Here is a 19,149-nt window from a genome sequence, read left to right on the forward strand (position 1 = left end):
ATATTTTCATCCTTGATTTTTTAAATACAGCATTCATGAACATTGAAGACACTTGTGAGCATAAGCACCTGAATTATGGCTTGGAAAGTTATGAGGGATAGTCAGTGGGTCAAAAGCCTTTTAATTACAACAGTCTCAGTTAGTTACTATTTTTACAACCTTGCTGACCTCTTGCTAAACGCTATAAACGTGTGGAGCTGACAAACCTTCACAACACAGCATAGACAAAACATACAAAATATGCCTCTGTCTAGGTGGTGGATATTTTGACACACTTTGTTCTGTCTGTGTCTCATGGAATCTGGCGGATTATCAGATTCAAGAGCTTATTGAATATTTTGTTGATTAGTCCTTAAGCCTTTGTAACACTTACTTTTTCTAGCCTTATTTCAACTCCGGAAACTGAACTGTTTTAGACAATTATGGGAGAAATTCATTTTGCAAGATTTATCTCATTAAGCATGGTGGTCAGGAGTTTAGTGCAACATAAAAACTCTGCCTGAAGCCCCCTTCAGTCGTATGACTTGTGCTGGAGGACTGGAGCACTGCAGCAACTCACTTCATGGCTTCATCTGTGTGTCTATAGTTGTCTGGTGCTCCTACAGCGCTTATCTTTGTTTTATGACAGTCACTCCGAGGGACACTGTGTTCACAAAACAACGTGGCCTAGAAAGCATTCGACTCCAAACAACAAGGAAAGTCCTATATGGGAGCACTCTGGCTCTGATATTTTGCAGGCTCTCAGCTGGCTAGACATCTTTACTATGTTTAGAAACCAAGTGACTGGATTAAATGTATGGTTTCATGCTCTACATGCTAATGGGCATGAGGCACTAACTACAGGAATAGCTAATCAAATTAGGCCGTAGGCTCCTCATATCTTAAAACTGGCTTCTAAATCAATTTGGGACTACTGGGACGATCGAGTCATAGTATGTTTGTAAAGTAATTGTGGGCAATATAAGATACAAGATTAAGTGCCTAACAGAGCCATAGAGAGGTGACAAAGTGCAATAAAAACTAGGTGTGCATGCTGAGAGAGTGATTAATGATATCTATCATATCATGACAGTTTCCATCAAAATAATTAAGTATTTTGAGAGTCATGTGTGCATTCTTAACAGTTTTGGTTAACAGATAACAGAGTTTTGGACTGTGCTATGACAGTCATCAAATTAAAGCTGTGATAATTATCCCAGATAGATATAATGCCACTCTTTAATATCTTCATAATTTTCTATCAACCATCCAACAAAGTGTAAAGTATAAAGTTGTTGAAAAGTAAACTATGTGCCTCAAGGTCTGTGACGACAGGAGTAAATTCGATTTTTCGCTTCAGTTCTACTGAGTTCAGTTAAATGCCTTCCCTGTCCTCAGAGCGGAAATTGAATTTGCAGCCGGAAAAAAGGATACAAACAAACAACCGCATAAATAAACAATTCTCAATATCCCCAGAATCACAAGTTGCAAAAATTAAAACATTTTCCAAACTATGAAAAGTTAAGTAAGGCAACCTATGAAAGTGATAAGGATATTAAAGTGGCTGGCCAGTATTAGCTCATAAGATCATATCTGGGTAATTTATGTTTTTTTCTTTGCTGGATTAACAGTTGGCATAAAATTTACATCTTGTTTTCTGTACCATACAGTAAACTTTGATAGATCTTAAATTACTGTAAAACCCAGATAAAACAAATATATTCAAATATATTTTGATGGACATAGAGTGTTGTTGAATGAAAGTGTTTTATTTAAATTGATGTTATCTCTTGTGTTGTTGTCCTTGGCCTGTTTGTTATAAAACTTGTTTATATGTCTTCCAGACACCTCTGTTGCGTCACCTTTTGTAAATTAGTTACATTGTTTTATTGTTTCCTATACTGGCATTTTTTTGTAGGCTATTGCATTTTATAGTTGCTTTTATCAGGGCGTCAGTGACTTGTTCTCAATAGCTCTCCATGTTTCAGTGTTTAAACGTTTTAATCAGTAGCCTCAAGAAAACTTGTGTGCAGACTAATCTTTGATCTTGCAAGTCATATCAGGATAATGGACAGGGATCACTGAGAAAGTACAAATTGCTCAATTAGTCAACTAATGACACTGTTGGTTTATAGGCTCTGATTTACTGCCACCCTGTTAGTAATGTAGTAGTGAGAGTTTACCAGAAGAGGTCGATATTGAGAGGCACTGACTGAGCTGCCAAAACAAACACGCATGCTGCCTTTAAGTACTATCGGAAAAACTATAATTACTATTTCCTCAGGGGACGATACAGCTGAAATCAATCATAATTTACAGGATTGTGAGAGAATTATAAAAAGTGGAGAGTAGATAATCAAATAAGAAGTGGTGAAACGTATCTAGATCATGTGAATCTAACAAATTAGGTCTCTTAAGAAGTATTCTCTCTTCTCCACAACTTTAACTTACAATATAGCCTAATTAACACTATATTTCTATAAAATGATCTATTGTACTGTGCGTCTCCAATTTGTCTTATCATTATCCATTACTTTTTGTCTAATATATCAACCTTTTCTAACAAATTCAACACTTTATTCATTGCATTTAAGCTCGCTACGTTAAACATTACTTGCAGCTTTTTTAAATATGTGTCCATCACTTAAGCCAACTAAACTTACTAATTATGCCCATAGATTTGTACAGTCATGAATATACCGTTAATATTATTATTATTTTGTGTTCGGACATTGAACCTAACGAGGCCTGGTCTGTCACGGGAAGGCAGCTCAGTGCGCAGCACAGAAGCGTTTGCGCAGGCGCACAACTACTGGCCTGATCAGCTGACTGTGAGTGAGATGCTATGTTGAAGGACCATTGAGACGAAAACCTGCTGTTATCTGCGCTATGTATGGGAAGCTGCGACTATTTAACTGAATTACACCGTGAGGACCAAACACTAACGACATTAAACATACTGGTGAGTACGAGAATACACCGAGTATTGACGTCGTGACAGCGTGAGACTGCAATGCTGTCAGCAGCATGCTAACACTGAATTTAACCATGTATGAACCAGGTTAATTTTACTGCCTGTCAGGGATTTTTAACAGAAAATGATTAACAAAGCAAACCTAAAGAGCAGCCGTTTGTGGTCATGTGATGTTGTTGGTGTTTAATTAAGAGGAGGAGCATCTTTAGCATGTGTTGTACAGAACAGACACTGATCATATGACAGTCAATCAGCAGACATGGAGATCTGTCTGTCTGTTCAGTCTGTCTTTATGCAGATAGTGTGAGCAGGGTACATATTACAACCATGGGTATATGTGAGGAAGTTCATAAATCAGAGGCAAAATAGAAGTCAAAAGAGGAACACAGGGCTTCATATTATGACTCTGATTCATGTGGGGACACTTAAACCTCATGCAGAAGTGGAAAAGTACTTACTTGAGCAACAGTAGTAAGAGCATAATGTGAAAATACTCTACTTACAAGCAGAAGCCATGCAATTGAAATGTTACTGAAGTTAATTTACCAAAGTATTAGCATCAAATACAATCCTACAACCATACTAGTGTTGCCACAATACTGTGATTTCTAACACGATACCTCAAAAAACATCAATATTCAGTCCAGTTTTGATAGCTCGGGGCAAAATCGGTGCAACATTGAGAGCATAAAATTTTAGATTTGTATTAAAAAGATAGGTATAAATAGGCTTGTGTACTGTGTGTCAGTAAGTTAATTTACTTCTGACCATAGTAAGAAGAGTGAGATGTGGTGGGCCTATGTGGGCATTGGAGTGTTGCATGTGTCATGTCCAAGACAAATTTCCCTACAAGAACAATAAAGTGCAGCGTATCGTATCGTATATTTAATGAAAAAGCGAGTAAGCCCGGCTGGTATATCAATGTGGAAAATGAGAATTCAAACTGTTTCAAATACTCAGAAGTGACATCTATTAATATATACATACATCATTTTACAATATGTCTTTTATATCGTGATACAGTAATATTTTTGGAATTATCAGTTGAGGAGCTCTTTATTGGTTAAAATAACCTGTCAAGAATTACGTCTTAGCTAATTCAGCAAATTAAATTTCTGACAAGCAAAAGCACTTAAACATATAAAAATCCAACAGACCATAAAGTAGTCCTGCTCAGTGATTTTCAACATTGCCCAACAATTACTTATTACACCTGGAGAGGATCAAGGAATAGCAACCATGACTAAATAATACAGCAAGATTTCTGATGGCTGAAAATGTTTTATTGTCTTCTGGTATTTATAATCATCCTCCCACCTCTAAAAACATCTCAGCAGAGAAAATTCTCTTTTTTACCTTCCAGACAGAACAGCAGCTGTTGTTCAAGTCGCAATAGAGCTCTGCCAATACTCTTTCTCTTACTTCACCCTCAGTGACTTCCTCACATCAAAGCCTCGGTGAACAAACCTCTTGACCAGCAGCCATGACAGAATTCTGGTTGATCTCCGCTCCGGGGGAGAAGACGTGCCAGCAGACCTGGGACAAGCTGATGGTGGCCACCACACGCACCAACAACCTGTCTGTTAACAACAAGTTCAACATCCCCGATCTGAAGGTCAAACAGTCATCTGTATCCCCACCACAGGGAGTCAACCCACAAGTAGTCGTAGTAGTTATTATTTTTGTGTGTTTTGTCTCAAACAGGTCGGAACACTAGACGTCTTAGTGGGTTTGTCGGATGAACTCGCCAAACTTGACACTTTTGTGGAAAGGTAAAGTTTGAAATTAACAAGATGATCTTGTGTTTATTTCTGACCCCTTGTATTGATCTCTCCACACCCGGTGTTGTGTTTCAGTGTGGTGAAGAAGGTCGCTCAGTACATGGCCGATGTTCTGGAGGACAGCCGAGACAAAGTCCAGGAGAACCTGCTTGCTAATGGAGGTAATAATCATCAGACATTCACTCTCCTCAACAGCTGACAGACATGAGGTGAAGCAGATGGTAGAAAGCAAAATACATCATGGATTACCACGCATACAGATATACAATCATCATACAATACAATGAATGAATGTGATTAATGCTGATGACTTCAATTTGTCTTTTTCACTCTCTTCAGTTGACCTGGTCACCTATATCACCAGATTTCAGTGGGACATGGCAAAGTATCCAATCAAACAGTCACTGAAAAACATCTCTGAGATCATCTCCAAGGTATGCTGGCAAATCTGATCAGTTGTAGACATGATATTTGATATAGTTCTGCTTTTGTATGTATATTTTTTCTTTTAATCAGGCGGTATTACCGACATTAAGATCACTTTGCTAGCTGAACAGACGATGACAGAGAACAAACAAAGCGCATAAACAACCACTGTAAACATATGCTATATCGACATTGTTTGATTTTGTCCTCTACTGTGATCCAACAGGGATTATTATATATAATATGCTGTATGTTCGGTGCCAGAAAAAGTAATCTATCGTATTTATCCTCTTGGTTTTTAGCAAGCAACTCAGATCGACAATGACCTGAAGGCCAGAGCATCAGCCTACAACAACCTGAAGGGAAACCTGCAGAACCTAGAGAGGAAGAATGCGTAGGTTATCTTACAATACCGCTCAAGTGTCCCTATAATTGTAAGAAACATTTTATTTGGATTAAAGCTGCCTAACAGTCTGAACTGCATGTGACGTCCTTTAGGGGGAGCTTGTTGACCAGGAGTTTGGCTGACATAGTGAAGAAAGAGGACTTTGTACTGGACTCAGAGTACCTGATTACCATGCTGGTGGTTGTCCCAAAGTAAGTAAACCTACATCAGTATCTGTATATTCAATATGCGGTGATCTGAGAATTCTCAATTCCCATGTCATTGTATCCATCACCCTCATAACTGACTACATTTTGGCCATGGAAATGATCAAACTCCATTGAATTACATTTCAAAACATCAGTATTGAAATAAACCTGAAAGTTACATTTTTAGATGTAAAATCCGTTGTTGTCATCTTTCCCCTTTCCAACCTCACCAGGACAGGCTATGCAGACTGGCAGAAGACGTATGAAACCCTGGCAGAGATGGTGGTGCCACGCTCCACTAAGTAAGGACAAACAGATGATTTAGTTCATTTCTTTTGCCAAATGTATGAATGATCAACTATAGGAAGAAGACAGTTTTGCTCTGAGTTGGTACTTTTTTTGGTTAATGTCATGTGCAGTGTGCCACATAAAGACAGATATAAAACATTTCTAAACTGCCACTGCAGTCCAGTGTCAGTAGTTATTTTTTTAATGTGTAGACGGTTGTTTGTGTCCATCTAAGTCACAATGGTTTACCTGGAAAAACCAACTGGATATGAGAATAGAAAACAGTATAAGGCTAAACCGTATAAGGAAACTGATGTGACCGAGTAGCCAGAATAAATGTTGGCAATGTACGTTTCTACGAACCCCAGATATACTGAAATTATACATTTCTATGTGTTGTAACTTTATGTTTCTTTAGGTTCAATTTTCAGTTTTATGTTGCGACGACGCTGTGCTTATGCTCTGATTAGGTTTAGCCACAAAAACTACTTGGTTAGGGTTTGGAAAAGATGAAGTTTTGACTTAAAATACCTGTTTTGACGGCCATAAACAAGGATGGAGATTGACTTGAGGCCTCCTTAAAAACATCCAGCGGTTTCACACTTACTCTACTAACAGAAGCCTTCTCACCTGTAAATCCAACACTGTTCCATCCACCTCTGGACGTGACAGTCACATGTAATGTGAATGTGATATGAGACGTTTCATAGAAATGCCAAAATGGCACGTAGCCCATGACATATAGAAATGTGAACGTATCAGTGGTTTGCAGAAACATAAACTGCCAACATTTTATCCTAGCGACTTGGCTGGCCGATGTGATCTAGAAATTGGAAACATGTTGGGGGCAGATAAAGCAGCAGAGGCTCTGAGAATGTTTTGTGGATACAGAGCACAGGACAAATTGAGCAGTTTGGAGCAGATACTTGCATTATAATATCTATAAGTTATGTTCCAGAAAGATCAGTTGGGTTACGTTTATTGCAACAATATTAAAGTGTTTGTAAGTGGAAAGCCAGGGAGGGATCGTTACTTTTTTCTGCATTAGTGACTCTTGCTAATGGAGTAGCTTGTGACACCAAATGTACTGAAAGAAATCTGCACAAACAGTGGATTTGTTTGTTTGCCGACCAATTGCAAGTTGCACTGTTGCCCAATTCCTAACCATCATTACAGTGTTGATGAAGGGAACAGAGAAAATGGAGTAACCCATATTATTAGCTGTCTTCCTCTATCCAATTTTATGTGTTAATAATCAAAATCTGTAAAGTAACCAGAAGCCAAAGCTATCAAATAGCACAAGTATTAAGTAGAAGGTAACACGGTGCATTTTCTTTCACGAGGATGTCATTCTGTATTTGAAAACCTGCTGAAATGTGTCGACCATACTGAGCGTATCCAGCTCTCACGTTGATCTGTCATCTCGTGTCCTCCAGGCTGCTGTTTGAAGACAACGACAGCGGCCTCTTCAGTGTCACTCTCTTCAGGAAGGCTATAGATGACTTCAAGCACAAGGCCAGAGAAAACAAGTAAATTATTCAATTCCACTTTTACCCAAAGAATATAAGAAAAGAGTTGATGTGTAAAACTTCCTAGTGGCAGATTGGGGCTGTGTCTCAGTTGTGGGTTTTGTTTTGTATCGCAGATTGTTTCTTTACTGTGTTTTTCCATGAATGATTTTTATTTGCCCTTTAGGAGATCAGCCTTTAGATAAACAGTAGTAATGGCACCTCATGATTTAAGTGGGCTCTAAAAAAAGATCCCATAATGAACACGATTGTGTCGGCCCTCGACTGTCTCTCCAATAAGCACGACAGAGGGATCTCATTGTGTGTTTATGTTTTCTGTGTGTTTGTATGTAGCCTGTTACCAGGAGTGCTCTTGAATGTGTTTGTCCTTCACGTGTGTGTTTGCTGACAGCTGATTGCCAGCTCTCTGCTGTGTGTCCCGTCCTAGATTTACCGTGCGTGATTTCCAGTACAATGAGGAGGAGATGAAGGCAGACAAAGAGGAGATGACACGTTTGTCCACTGACAAGAAGAAACAGTTTGTACGACTGCTGATTTCATAACAATCTGAGCTATTGACTAAGTAGGGTAGGAAGAAGTTAATGGAGTTCAACAAGAATGCTACGTTCTATAAGTGTTTGACTGCAGATGTATATTTATTTGTTATTGATGTTTGATTTGAGCACACACGGTCCTGCAGCCAGTCTTAAGTAATGGATGAAAGACTGAAACTGGTGATCATCTATATGAAACTGTCATTATGCTGTTAATTTATAAGGAATTAATTAATTTAAAACGTCCAAAATGGAAATGTTGTATTTCAGAAAGTTGACAGGTCTGTTATCTTTATGAGAAATCGTTAAAATGCTGTGTCTGTCCACTCAGGGGCCTTTGGTACGATGGCTGAAAGTGAATTTCAGCGAAGCCTTCATCGCCTGGATTCACATAAAAGCTCTGCGTGTGTTTGTGGAGTCGGTGTTGAGGTAAGCAAACTAAGCCTGCTACACTTGCCATACTTTGGTGAGGGCAAGTTTTATGTTTTTCAATCATTTTTGCATTCATCCATCTAGCCTTTTAAAGAGATAGTTCTGGGTTTTTTTGTATGTGGGGTTGTAAGAGGGGCAGCAGAAGCATTGGAACGGAAGCTAAACAATTTGTTCCTGAAAAAAACAGCATCAGTTAAAGTGTACACTATGTTTATAATATTTTTACTGCTTTACCTTGCTGCCATACAGCTCTTTTTGACGGGGAAACTGAAACCGTTCTATCCGTCTACGCTCTCGTCAAAGCCACCAGACTCCTTTGAGAAAAACAATAATTTTACCTCGCAGAACACGGGAGCTTTTAGTCAACCGCTGCCTCAATCAGTTAGTTTGTTTGTGTTATTGTGCGACTTCAATGTTTTAAATGGTTAGTTCAGATTCACTGAAGTCACACAGTAACGCAAACAAACTGAGCAATTGAGGCAGCGGTAGACCAGCAATTCTCGTGTTCTGCATGGTAAAATTACTGTATTTGTTAAAGGTGTCTGGTGGCTTTTGAGAGAGCGATATTACGGCTTCAGTTCCCTGTCAGAAAAGACTGTCTGATAGCAAGATAAAACCATGAAAATATTCTAAAAATAGCATACACTTAAACTAATGTTGATTTTTTTTTTTAGGTGGACCTTTTGTAGGGTGGCTTGAATTTGATTTGCTGCTGCCCCTGTCCACGTAATACATTGACTATGGAAAAGCGCCTCCAATAACCCCATTGCAAATGACCTAAAATATCCCTTTAATATAAAATGTGTTTAATGTGTTAAAAAGAGCCTGACAGACTTGTTGTGATCATAGATATGGGCTGCCAGTGAACTTCCAGGCCATGCTTCTCCAGCCCAACAAGAAGAACATGAAGAAGCTGAGGGAGGTGCTGTACGACCTGTACAAACACCTGGACAGCAGTGCTGCCATCATTGATGTAAGTCTTAACTTACTGGAGGACATCCGGCTGTATAACATTTATATTAATCCTATCCCAGGCTGTCCTGATCATTCTTCCCTCACATCAGGATGGAGGGACTAGATTATCCTCTATGTCTGTTGCCATAGGCCTGTTAAACCTACATTTTCTTAACTTTTCACTGTGTGTGTGTGTGTGTGTGTGTGTGTGTGTGTGTGTGTGACTCTGTATCTCTGTCTGCCTGCAGGCCTCTATGGACATCCCAGGGCTGAATCTGAGCCAGCAGGAGTATTACCCCTATGTTTACTACAAGATCGACTGCAACCTGCTGGACTTCAAAGTTTAGATTGCTATCATCATCATCATCATCATCATCTCAATTTCTTTGAGTGCAGTCTGATGTGACATATTCACATCCCCAAGCTTTAATTTATTATGACTGTTTCTCCTGTTTTTTCATCTTTTGTGGTCTCATCCTCTTTTCCTGGCTGTTACATTCCTTGTCCATGTTATATAAGTTGTTGAACTTCTCTTCGACAACCAGTATGGGCGCTCATCTTTGTACCACACTGCTGAGGTGAATCGCTTCCCAGTTTGTTCCCTCCATAATGGTTAGCATTCCCTCATGGTATCAGAGGACATGTTAAAATGCTGCATTTTTATTTGTTTTTTTAATTTTTCCTGTCACCCTTCTTTATTTAAAGCAACAAAAACGGTACACGTGGGCGAAAATGGGGAGAAAAATAAATGTATGTGAAGTATAGTATTTATTTAAAGCCTCTAAAATCAGTGTGTTTGCTTTTGTTTGTGACGTGTTTTTAGCTCCATGTAAGAGATGTCTGTTTACAAGTAGATGTTGACCATCGTTTCCCCCACCCAAGTATATAGAAGCAATATGTTTGCTGATGGTATGCTCCTATAATTTCTGTATATTAAGCAGTTTGAGAAAAAATTATTATAGGTCTATGTGCAAATACTGTATTGTCAGTATAACTGAGAATTGAACCACATATTTAAATAAATGTGAAAAATAAAGTCTCTATGTGAAATATACTTAAAGTTGGCTCAGTGTGCTTCTTACCTGCAGAATAAAGTTTTGTAAACCTTCTCAGGCTGATATAAACCAGCCTCAAAACTACTATCAGAGCCCTATAATGGTTCAATAATTTATCTTTTCCTATTCTGTATATTTCGGCCTTTATCCACTAGTTACTTATTTAATAGACTGTTTTGTAATACTATCTAATAAATCCCCCTTTAGAGTGTACTTTTAAATTGTAACTAATAGATTTCTTGATTATATATAATGGATTACGTACAAGCTAATAATAAGAAATTGGAATTACAATGGAAAATCCCTGTGGCTGGTGTTTATTTGTTCTTCCTCCACACTCGCTTTGTTTATTTTGCAGCTCTTTGATTAATCAGGAAGACTGCTCCAATGGGCCGTGAATGGACCACCTCAGGGAGGAGTTTTCAGAGCATCTGGACCAAAATACATTTATTATTAACAACTTCTTACTATTGGCAATAATGTATTGGATTGATTATTGTAAAAGCCCTGCATTTTGTTCTTACTTCTCCTCAATTGTTCCTCTGCAATTTAACCAGAGTTACCGTATGCTTAAGTTATTTTTCTATATAATTTTCTTGTGTTATTTATATTTCTATAATTGTTGTAATTATTTATTTCATTATATTTAGTCATTTATATTTTAATATGTTTAATAAGGCATTTTATACACATTGGCTCAACATGATAGAAAATATTTACAATACATTTTGCATTACATGTGACCCTTTACATTAAACTTGTCATAGAATTTATATTTTGCATACATATTTCATATGTACTCTTTCAGTAATACTTAGCTTTTTAAGGCAAATTATGTTTTGAGTGTAATATAAAATTGACAAATACTAAATAGAAACATAAAAAAATATCTTTATACCTGCGTACAACTACATTAAAGTGTTATAAATTATAAATATTCATCATGTGTGTATACTACTCCGAAAAACTAAATAGGGGGGAATGTAAGGTGTTATGACTCTAGTCATGTCGTTGTGATGTTAATGATTTTGATTGGTATTGTTTCATATTTGCATGATGATGATGATGATGATGGAGTTGGTTTCCCTCTCAGCCAATCAGCAGCCAGACTGGGTGCAGGTATAACTCCCCTCCTCTCCTCATCTGTAGATGACGCAGATATCTGCTGTGTGTGTGTGTGTGTGTGTGTGTGTGTGTGTGTGTGTGTATTAATGCTGGTCAGCTGCTGTCTGTGGAGAGCAGCAACAACCTCCACAACCACCACCACCACCACCTCCTCCTCTTCTCCCAGCAGCAGCAGCAGCAGCAGCAGCTAAGACTGATGATGGAGACGGACACACGGATGGAGCTGCAGTAGAAACCCGGGGAGGATGCTGTGGCGGCTGTGAGGAGAACCGAGCCGTGTTTAGCCCGTGTCAGCTGCACCTGCCGTGGATGATTTTCCCGATGGGTTGTGGAGGCAGTCGGGCGGACGCGATCATCGAGCCGAGGTACCATGAGAGCTGGACCAGGGAAACGGAATCGACGTGGCTCACCAACACGGACGTAGAGACCTCTTTACCAGTAGCAACCAGTAAGAGCCACTCGCCTTTATTCGTCTGTTTTAACTGGAAAGTACAAGATAATCTCCATTGCATGCTCAATAGGCCACATTGAAATCAAAACACAAGCTCTGTTAGTCACAGAAATGAGAACATACTACACATAGGGCTCATGAGGAAGCTAAATGAAGCCCTCAAAACACAAGTGTCAGCTCTCTCACAGAGCAGTTTTGTACCATCTCTGTCTTTGCCTCTAAGAGTCTGGTTTTGTCTCAAGTGATGAACAAGGCTGAACTGTTGTCCAAAGGTAAAGCTCTGGAGGCCAGTCTGAGGGAGAAGAGGATGGTGAACACAGGCACCCAGTGTGGGAAGCAGGCCCTCACATCCACCGCCACCAACCACCAGAGGAGACCCAGGCGATCCCTCACTGATGTAGGTGTCACTGGGAGCAGGTATAAGCATGTCTGACCGCTCCACACGAACTCCACCAGCTTCTGTCTTTACATGTATGTAATATCATGGACGTAACACGGCATGTTACCTCTCAACTGCACTCTTTAAAGGATAAGTTCGCCCAAAAATGAAAATTCAGTCAGTATCTGCTCACTCCCGTGCTGATGGAGAGTCGGCTAAAGTTTCTAGTCCACAAACAATTCTGGAGCTTCACAGCAAAACAGCGTTGAAGCGCTCTCCTAAACAACTGAAGTAGATGGGGACTTGTTTAAAAAGAAAGGTCCCCATCTACTTCAGTTGTTTAGGAGAGTGCTTCAACACTGTTTTGCTGTGAAGCTCCAGAAATGTTTTGTGGACAACGAAACTAGTAGATGATGACAGAATTTTCATTTTTGGGTAAAATCAGAAAGTAGCCCTCAATATATTTAAGTGCAGTGGACCCTATTGTAATGTTGTTTCACCTTTGAGCAGGTAAGTCCCAAACTTTTCTAAAACAGATCTGGCAAAATGGCTGCATAAAAAGTCACACACACACGTGACAGCAGAAAATATGATGGAAGGGAAGGTAGGACGGATGACAGATATCAGGCTAGAGCTAGACTTCAACCACTGCCATCCATCACTGTGTACTATGTGTTTACGTGCACACTGTTTTGATGAAATAGCTAGATTTACTGCCTTTTGTCATATGTGACATGAAACTGGATATGTTTGGATTCAGTGGGACAAAAGGAGCGATCCAAAGATGATGACTTAATGATTCAGTGCAAAAATAAATGACAGTCACTCCATCGTCCATTATTTAAGTGAACATCTTTGTGTTTAACGATTGGCTAACGATTGGATAAAATAAGGAAGTGAAAGACTGAGAGTTATAATTCTCTTTATCTTACATTTTATAGCAAAAACATGCGATTTAGATTGTAAAATTCATCAATAAGGAGAAGAAGAATCAGTTTCACGTCCATTTATTGAGTTATCAACTATCAAATTAATCACCAGCAATTTTAAACAGTTGATTAATTGGTTTGAGTAATTTTCTTAAGAAAAAAAGTCAACATTTTCTGACCCCACCTTCTTAAATGCTGATATCTTCCAGTTTCTTTACACCTCTTTGGCAGCAAACAAAACATCTTTGGGTGGTGGACTAAACAAGACATTTGCGGAGGTTGTCTTGAAACATTTTTCACCATTTTGTAGACCAAACAACTCATCCAGTAATTGAATTTAAAAAAAAAAATAGAAGACAGATTCATGAAAATAATCATACTTGCAGTCTTACAATTTTCCCAAATATCTTAAATATTGATGTTCAAGAGCTCTAAGGAGGCTATAAACTGTAAGAAACAGCCTTGAGAGCAATAAGTTGTATGAGGTTGTTGTAGAAGTTGTATGTTCTGGATTCTTAGGGACGCGACTTACCGTACCATTTTATGTTTGCCTTATTTTCTATCATGAGAGCTAACTACAGAAAAAAAACTTCAGTGCAGACGCACATATTTGGCATCATTGGGATCTGTTATTGATGACTGTTTTTTTTTCTTCTTCACAAAACATTCAAAAAGATCTGAAAAATCGGTTGTTCTGACCTAAGAAAAGACATTTTCTGGAGCGTAAACTGTTGTGTTTCATTTATTTAACCTTCCACTTATGGGCAGAGCTCCAGTGACTCAGTGCTCAGTTGGACATCTCTGCCCACTCACTCCTTGTCCAGTGTGGTGACATTTAAATGACATTCAAATATCTTTTCACAGCAAACCACTCGCGACTCCAAAAGGAGGGCATCAAAGGAGGCTGGCGCTCTGTCTAAGGATGGGCAGCCCGTCAACATCAGCAGCAGTGGAGATGCTGAACCGGTGGAATGTGTCTGATGGAAGACGAAGACAAGACGAGCCTCTGTGAGGAGGAAGATGGCCGGAGCTGCGAGCAGTCCACCAGAAGATTGGATGGTGATTGACAGGAAGTGTGTGGATGATGTTTGCGAGTGACTTTTGTAGGATCTTGGCCGTCGATCTCAGCGATATACAACATAAGCACCTGCATATGTCTCCATCCAAAGATCTCGGGATGCTGCATCTTTGTTGTGCCATTGCAAATGCATGTGTGAAGCAGAGAATGGGTCACAAACAGTGTTCATGCCCTCCACCATGCTTTTCTCCCACGCTTATGGTGCCGGTCAGGGATTGTGTCACTGTGTTTAAGCCAATGTTGAGAAAACAAGAGGAGACCGTCCCATATGCACATGATAATCACAATCTGCACATCAAATGTTTTCTGTGTGGGGCCATCCTAATGAGCCTGCTTCAGTTCTGTGTGCAAGTATATTCCTTTTGTTGTGAATGAAAAACAATAGTGTGGGAACCAATGACGATGCTGTTTAACCTCAGACGATGCTGTAAATGATATTCTTTTAAGAAGACCCTGAAGTGCTGTTTAGAAACTGAGATTTGGAGGTTTGAAGCTTGAGGGCTGAAGACTTTTTTTCTTCAGTCTTTGCAAGAAAAAGAAACAAACACACCCGCATGTGCCTACAATTCATCTTGATCTGAACCGCTCCTGCGTTCACTGTATGTTTTCTATTTAAAATTTGTTTAGTGTTATGTGTTCTCCAGTTCTCTTACATCTTCTTTTGTGTTATACGATGTTACCCTTTATTATGAAGTGTTATTTGAGTGGCTTACACTGATCTGCATGTATTACTCTCAATTTGGTTCAGCAAATCTCGGATTGTGACAATCCAGCCGAGCATTATGAAAAGCAAGCCGTGTGAAATAAAACATTTTGCCTCGCTGGAACACATGAAAATATAACAACTGCACTACAAAAGTACATTTAGCAGGTGATTCAGGATGCAAGTAACATTTATGGCCAGCAGATGGTGCTGCTGACCAGCTGGGACCTCGAGATGATTGTTACTGACAACAAACGCCTCAAGAAAGCCATTCATTTGATAGAGGATGTTACAGATTTGCTTTAGAGTATTCTAAGGGAAACATTTTATGCTTCTGATAACTGTTGCTTGTCATGAGTTGAAATGTGTAAAGGCCAACTTTTGTGATGGAAAACATTTTAACACAGGATCTGCCACGTTTTTCTTGTTTGAATTAAAGTTGTTGTCAGCTTCTTAAGTTGTGAAACCCAGGACGGAGAGATATGTGCAGTCATTTCTCATTAGCTACTGCAGAATCAATAAGCCTACAGAAACAAACCTTGGTATGAATAGCATGAATATGATAATCATTTTTCAACCAGTAGAGTATGTATTTATGTATTAATTGTAGGTTAGTCCAAAATTTCTACTGAATATGTAGACATATTAGACAAATACCTATCTATAATTGGCTATATAATAGTATAATACTGTATTTTTCGCATTAAGTAAAATACATCACCTGACCTCACTTTTGTGAAACTCTAACCATTACCTAAAAATAAATAATAACAATTTGGAACTTCGTTAGGTCTATTTGTAAATGGACAGCAGGCATTTGTCAGTAAACTCTGACTGATAATGTAATATGATAAGATAAATAGTTGATGACATTTATGTTCAATACACTATCATAAAAACCTCGATCATCAGATGTGAGCTACATCACAGTCGGCAGGAGATGGAGCTGTGGTAAAGAAAATGTGTGTTGCTTGAAGAAAAGTAGTGAAAGCAACCCACTTTCAACAATGATGAGCACAACTGGATATTAATCAGAGGCAATGAATGGTAAGTATAAAGATACTGATGGTTGAGATTCGGCTAGTTGTAACTACTGTTAAAAGTAATACTTAAAACAGACTTTTAATAGGCTAAGTAATTTTGGGTAGATGATTCATTAACAGCTGCCAAATAAAATCTGAGCGGAAGTTTTAAGTGACACAAAATGGAATAACTTATACTTTAAAGTTTCATGACAAAGTAAAAAGTTACTTTCCACCTCATGAGCCTTTTACACCACTAAAATTAGAATGTACCTTTTAACCCCAGGTGCACTCAGTCAACATGGGCAATAATTGGGGATTTTTAAAAACAATATATGTGTTTTTTTTCCCTTTTCATCACATAAACACAAACAGACAAATACAAAAATACCAATCATACACAATGGCCACAAGAAATACACTACTCACAATTTGTTAGGGATATTGAGATATGGGTGGATATATGCAAGTGCATTGATATGCAATAAAATTCAAATGTGTCACATTATTTTTGGGGACAAAAAATAGTCACAAAACACAAAATAAAAAAATTAGATATGTCACAGAATAAACAAGCAAGTGAAACACTAAAATATCCCAATATCCCTAACTTATTTTGAGTAGTATAAACCTCTGACTCAGATCCATGGATTATTTACATAGCACATAATATACTCACAGAGATGATTACACAGTATATATGAATACATAAGGAGACGCTTAGTACAGTTGCAAACAAAGAAACATCTTGAGAGAAATAAGAGTCAATACGTGCTGATTTACAAATAAATAATTAAAATTTAAAAAAAAAAAAAAATGAAATCAATCAACAAATAAATATCCTACCTTATAACCCCACTTGGTCACTTATCCCACAATACAATATTTGTAAATCTTTTACCAGTATAATTAAAGAAGGGTGTCCAAGTCTTGAAATGCTTAAAGATATACCACTGGTATTAGCTCAGTATATAATAATAATAATAATAATAATATATCAGCTCATAGCTCTGTGGCAGCTGGTGTGTTATTTTGATGATTTTTTATATGGAGTTTGGTCTACACACCTGAGGCTGAAGCTCTGTGATCATTTCCGCCATCCACGGCGCAGTTAACCGGCGGACACTGGGACCACGCGGAGCGGTGTGTCGGGCAGCCGTCGTCGCTCACTCAACCGTTGCTGCTCTTCGTCCTCAACAGATTAAACAGTTACTGGGAGGTTTATCGTCTGTGTCTCTGAGTGACTCTCACATATTATCTGACACGTCCCTTTCGTTTTTTTCTCTCTACGTAATGTGGTTATAATGAGGTGAGGATGGCCAAACGACCGGGGACTGACGACGGGATGTTGACTTCGCCGACCATTCTCCGGAATTTCGCCGCCGATTTGAACGCCGGGGACGTGAACATGGACTGCGGCGACGGAGCCGCGGATGTCTCCTTGGAGGAAATCCTGAAACTGTACGGCCAGCCGATAAACGAGGAGCAGGCATGGGCGGTGTGTTATCAGTGTTGTCGGACTTTAGCGCAGAAACATCGGAGGAAAAGCTCCAAGTCTGCCGGGGCTTCGGCTGTCGGCTATCCGAGAAGGATTGAGGGACCCGGGGATGTGATGATCTGGAGAGACGGGACTGTCAAACTGCACTTTGAAGGCAGCCCAGGTAAACGAACCGACACCAGCTAACAAACTAGGTGTCTGGATTTACTCAGACATTTTGTCTGGTTTGAGTCACTGCGCAGCTAAGCGACAAAGACTGCTTTCTCCTCAGGAATGAAGCATTTTCCTCCACATCCCTCACAGGCCAGTGGAGCATCCTCATAAAGAGGCCATGTTGTTGTGGCTGTCTGCTTCCAGCCATGTGGTGAATTTGTTTACAGACGTCCGATGCGGTTGTTAATAATACATCATCACCGCATAGCTGCTGGGGATGAAAGACCAAAGAAGCTGTGTTATGAATTATTAACAGACAGGGGTTTGCTCGTACAAAAGAATCTTACATTTGCATTACAAACACGGTTCGTATTATAGCTTCATTCAGACGGGTGTGTTAGCAGGGTTGTTTCAGAATGGCTGCTTTCCTTTGGTTTTGAAATCAAGTCCCTGCAGCGGTCAGTTAGCTACAGTAAACAATGAACCATGTGATGCATTCAAACTGCAGAGCACCTTGGGTCCAGTCCAGAGAAAAACCTATATAACCAGCTAGCATCGGGGCTACAGTGAATAATGGGCAAAAAGCCAGACACAGATGAGTCATATTGCTGCTAACATCCTCATTATGTGTGTTGTGACATTTAGGTAAAGGCACTGGCAGAAACTAATGTGACTGTGTGTGAGGGGAGCAGGTGCTTTGTGTGGATGCATGCACCTGAGGGAGGTTTTAACACAACTGAAACACATTTTAATGTGTAGTCTGGTAAAGAAAATAGTAAGGTGGAAGCTTGCATGTGCATATAGTATATAGTAGGCCCACTTCCCTGCAGGTTTGTCCTCCACCTGGACTCAGAGCTGATTAATGGAGTAATTGATTAGTAGATTGACAGAAAATTAATCTTTGATAACGATAAAAGCAAAAATCTTTACAATTTTTTTCAGCAAAAATGCCAAAATTTAACTGGTACTGTCTCCTCAAATGTGAACATTTGTAGTTTTAATAGTCTTCTATGATGGTAAGTTGAGTCCCTTTTTTGTTTTAGGACTGTTTTTTGAATCAGTCAAGCAATATGAAGACATTACCTTGGGGTTATCCACTATATTCTCACATTTTAAAGGTCCAACAGTTAATGAATATACTAATCATCAGTTTCAGCCCGAATCTACCTGACAATAAGTTACCTGTCTAGACTCATGGAGAGGGATAGTCGGTTAAAGGTATTAGTTAGGTCATAATACTGGAATTTCTAACTTTGATACGGTACC

At 39.0% G+C, this 19,149-nt stretch overlaps 3 protein-coding genes across 6 annotated transcripts in view; all 3 read left to right on the plus strand.

The window, feature by feature from the left end:
• The first annotated feature begins 2,851 nt into the window (after nucleotides 1-2,851).
• Nucleotides 2,852-10,544, plus strand: atp6v1c1b (ATPase H+ transporting V1 subunit C1b). Its single transcript, XM_073463125.1, has 13 exons — nucleotides 2,852-2,941; nucleotides 4,387-4,568; nucleotides 4,658-4,725; nucleotides 4,810-4,895; nucleotides 5,074-5,168; nucleotides 5,463-5,554; nucleotides 5,659-5,757; nucleotides 5,988-6,056; nucleotides 7,479-7,571; nucleotides 7,999-8,092; nucleotides 8,436-8,533; nucleotides 9,386-9,509; nucleotides 9,739-10,544. Exons 2-13 carry the CDS (start codon nucleotides 4,437-4,439, stop codon nucleotides 9,835-9,837), a joined length of 1,149 nt encoding a protein of 382 aa, XP_073319226.1. The 5' UTR covers nucleotides 2,852-2,941; nucleotides 4,387-4,436; the 3' UTR covers nucleotides 9,838-10,544.
• A 1,435-nt stretch (nucleotides 10,545-11,979) lies between these two features.
• Nucleotides 11,980-14,410, plus strand: LOC140994138 (uncharacterized). The gene is made up of 3 exons (XM_073463709.1): nucleotides 11,980-12,118; nucleotides 12,394-12,518; nucleotides 14,294-14,410. The coding sequence occupies exons 1-3, from the start codon at nucleotides 11,980-11,982 to the stop codon at nucleotides 14,408-14,410; spliced, it is 381 nt and encodes a 126-aa protein (XP_073319810.1).
• Nucleotides 14,411-17,383: 2,973 nt separating this feature from the next.
• The window catches only part of spire1a (spire-type actin nucleation factor 1a), a 30,533-nt gene continuing 28,767 nt past the window's right edge, over nucleotides 17,384-19,149 (plus strand). For all 4 annotated transcript variants that reach the window (XM_073463378.1, XM_073463379.1, XM_073463380.1 and 1 more), the window contains exon 1: nucleotides 17,384-17,893. In XM_073463378.1, coding sequence (XP_073319479.1) covers nucleotides 17,548-17,893 — 346 coding nt within the window. In that variant the 5' untranslated portion in view covers nucleotides 17,384-17,547. The remainder of the gene's footprint in view (nucleotides 17,894-19,149) is intronic.

This window comes from Pagrus major, chromosome 3 (genome assembly GCF_040436345.1).
Source record: "Pagrus major chromosome 3, Pma_NU_1.0".
NCBI classification, from domain to species: Eukaryota; Metazoa; Chordata; class Actinopteri; order Spariformes; family Sparidae; genus Pagrus; species Pagrus major.

Bases quoted from the DNA above. Each gene is read 5' to 3' on its own strand.
- atp6v1c1b (XM_073463125.1), top strand. From the start codon at position 4,437: ATGACAGAATTCTGGTTGATCTCCGCTCCGGGGGAGAAGACGTGCCAG. The intron at 7,572-7,998 runs GTAAATTATTCA...GTCCCGTCCTAG, and splicing joins CACAAGGCCAGAGAAAACAA to ATTTACCGTGCGTGATTTCC. The intron at 9,510-9,738 runs GTAAGTCTTAAC...GTCTGCCTGCAG, and splicing joins GCAGTGCTGCCATCATTGAT to GCCTCTATGGACATCCCAGG.
- LOC140994138 (XM_073463709.1), top strand. From the start codon at position 11,980: ATGATTTTCCCGATGGGTTGTGGAGGCAGTCGGGCGGACGCGATCATC. The intron at 12,119-12,393 runs GTAAGAGCCACT...TGTTGTCCAAAG, and splicing joins CTCTTTACCAGTAGCAACCA to GTAAAGCTCTGGAGGCCAGT. The intron at 12,519-14,293 runs GTAGGTGTCACT...ATCTTTTCACAG, and splicing joins CCAGGCGATCCCTCACTGAT to CAAACCACTCGCGACTCCAA.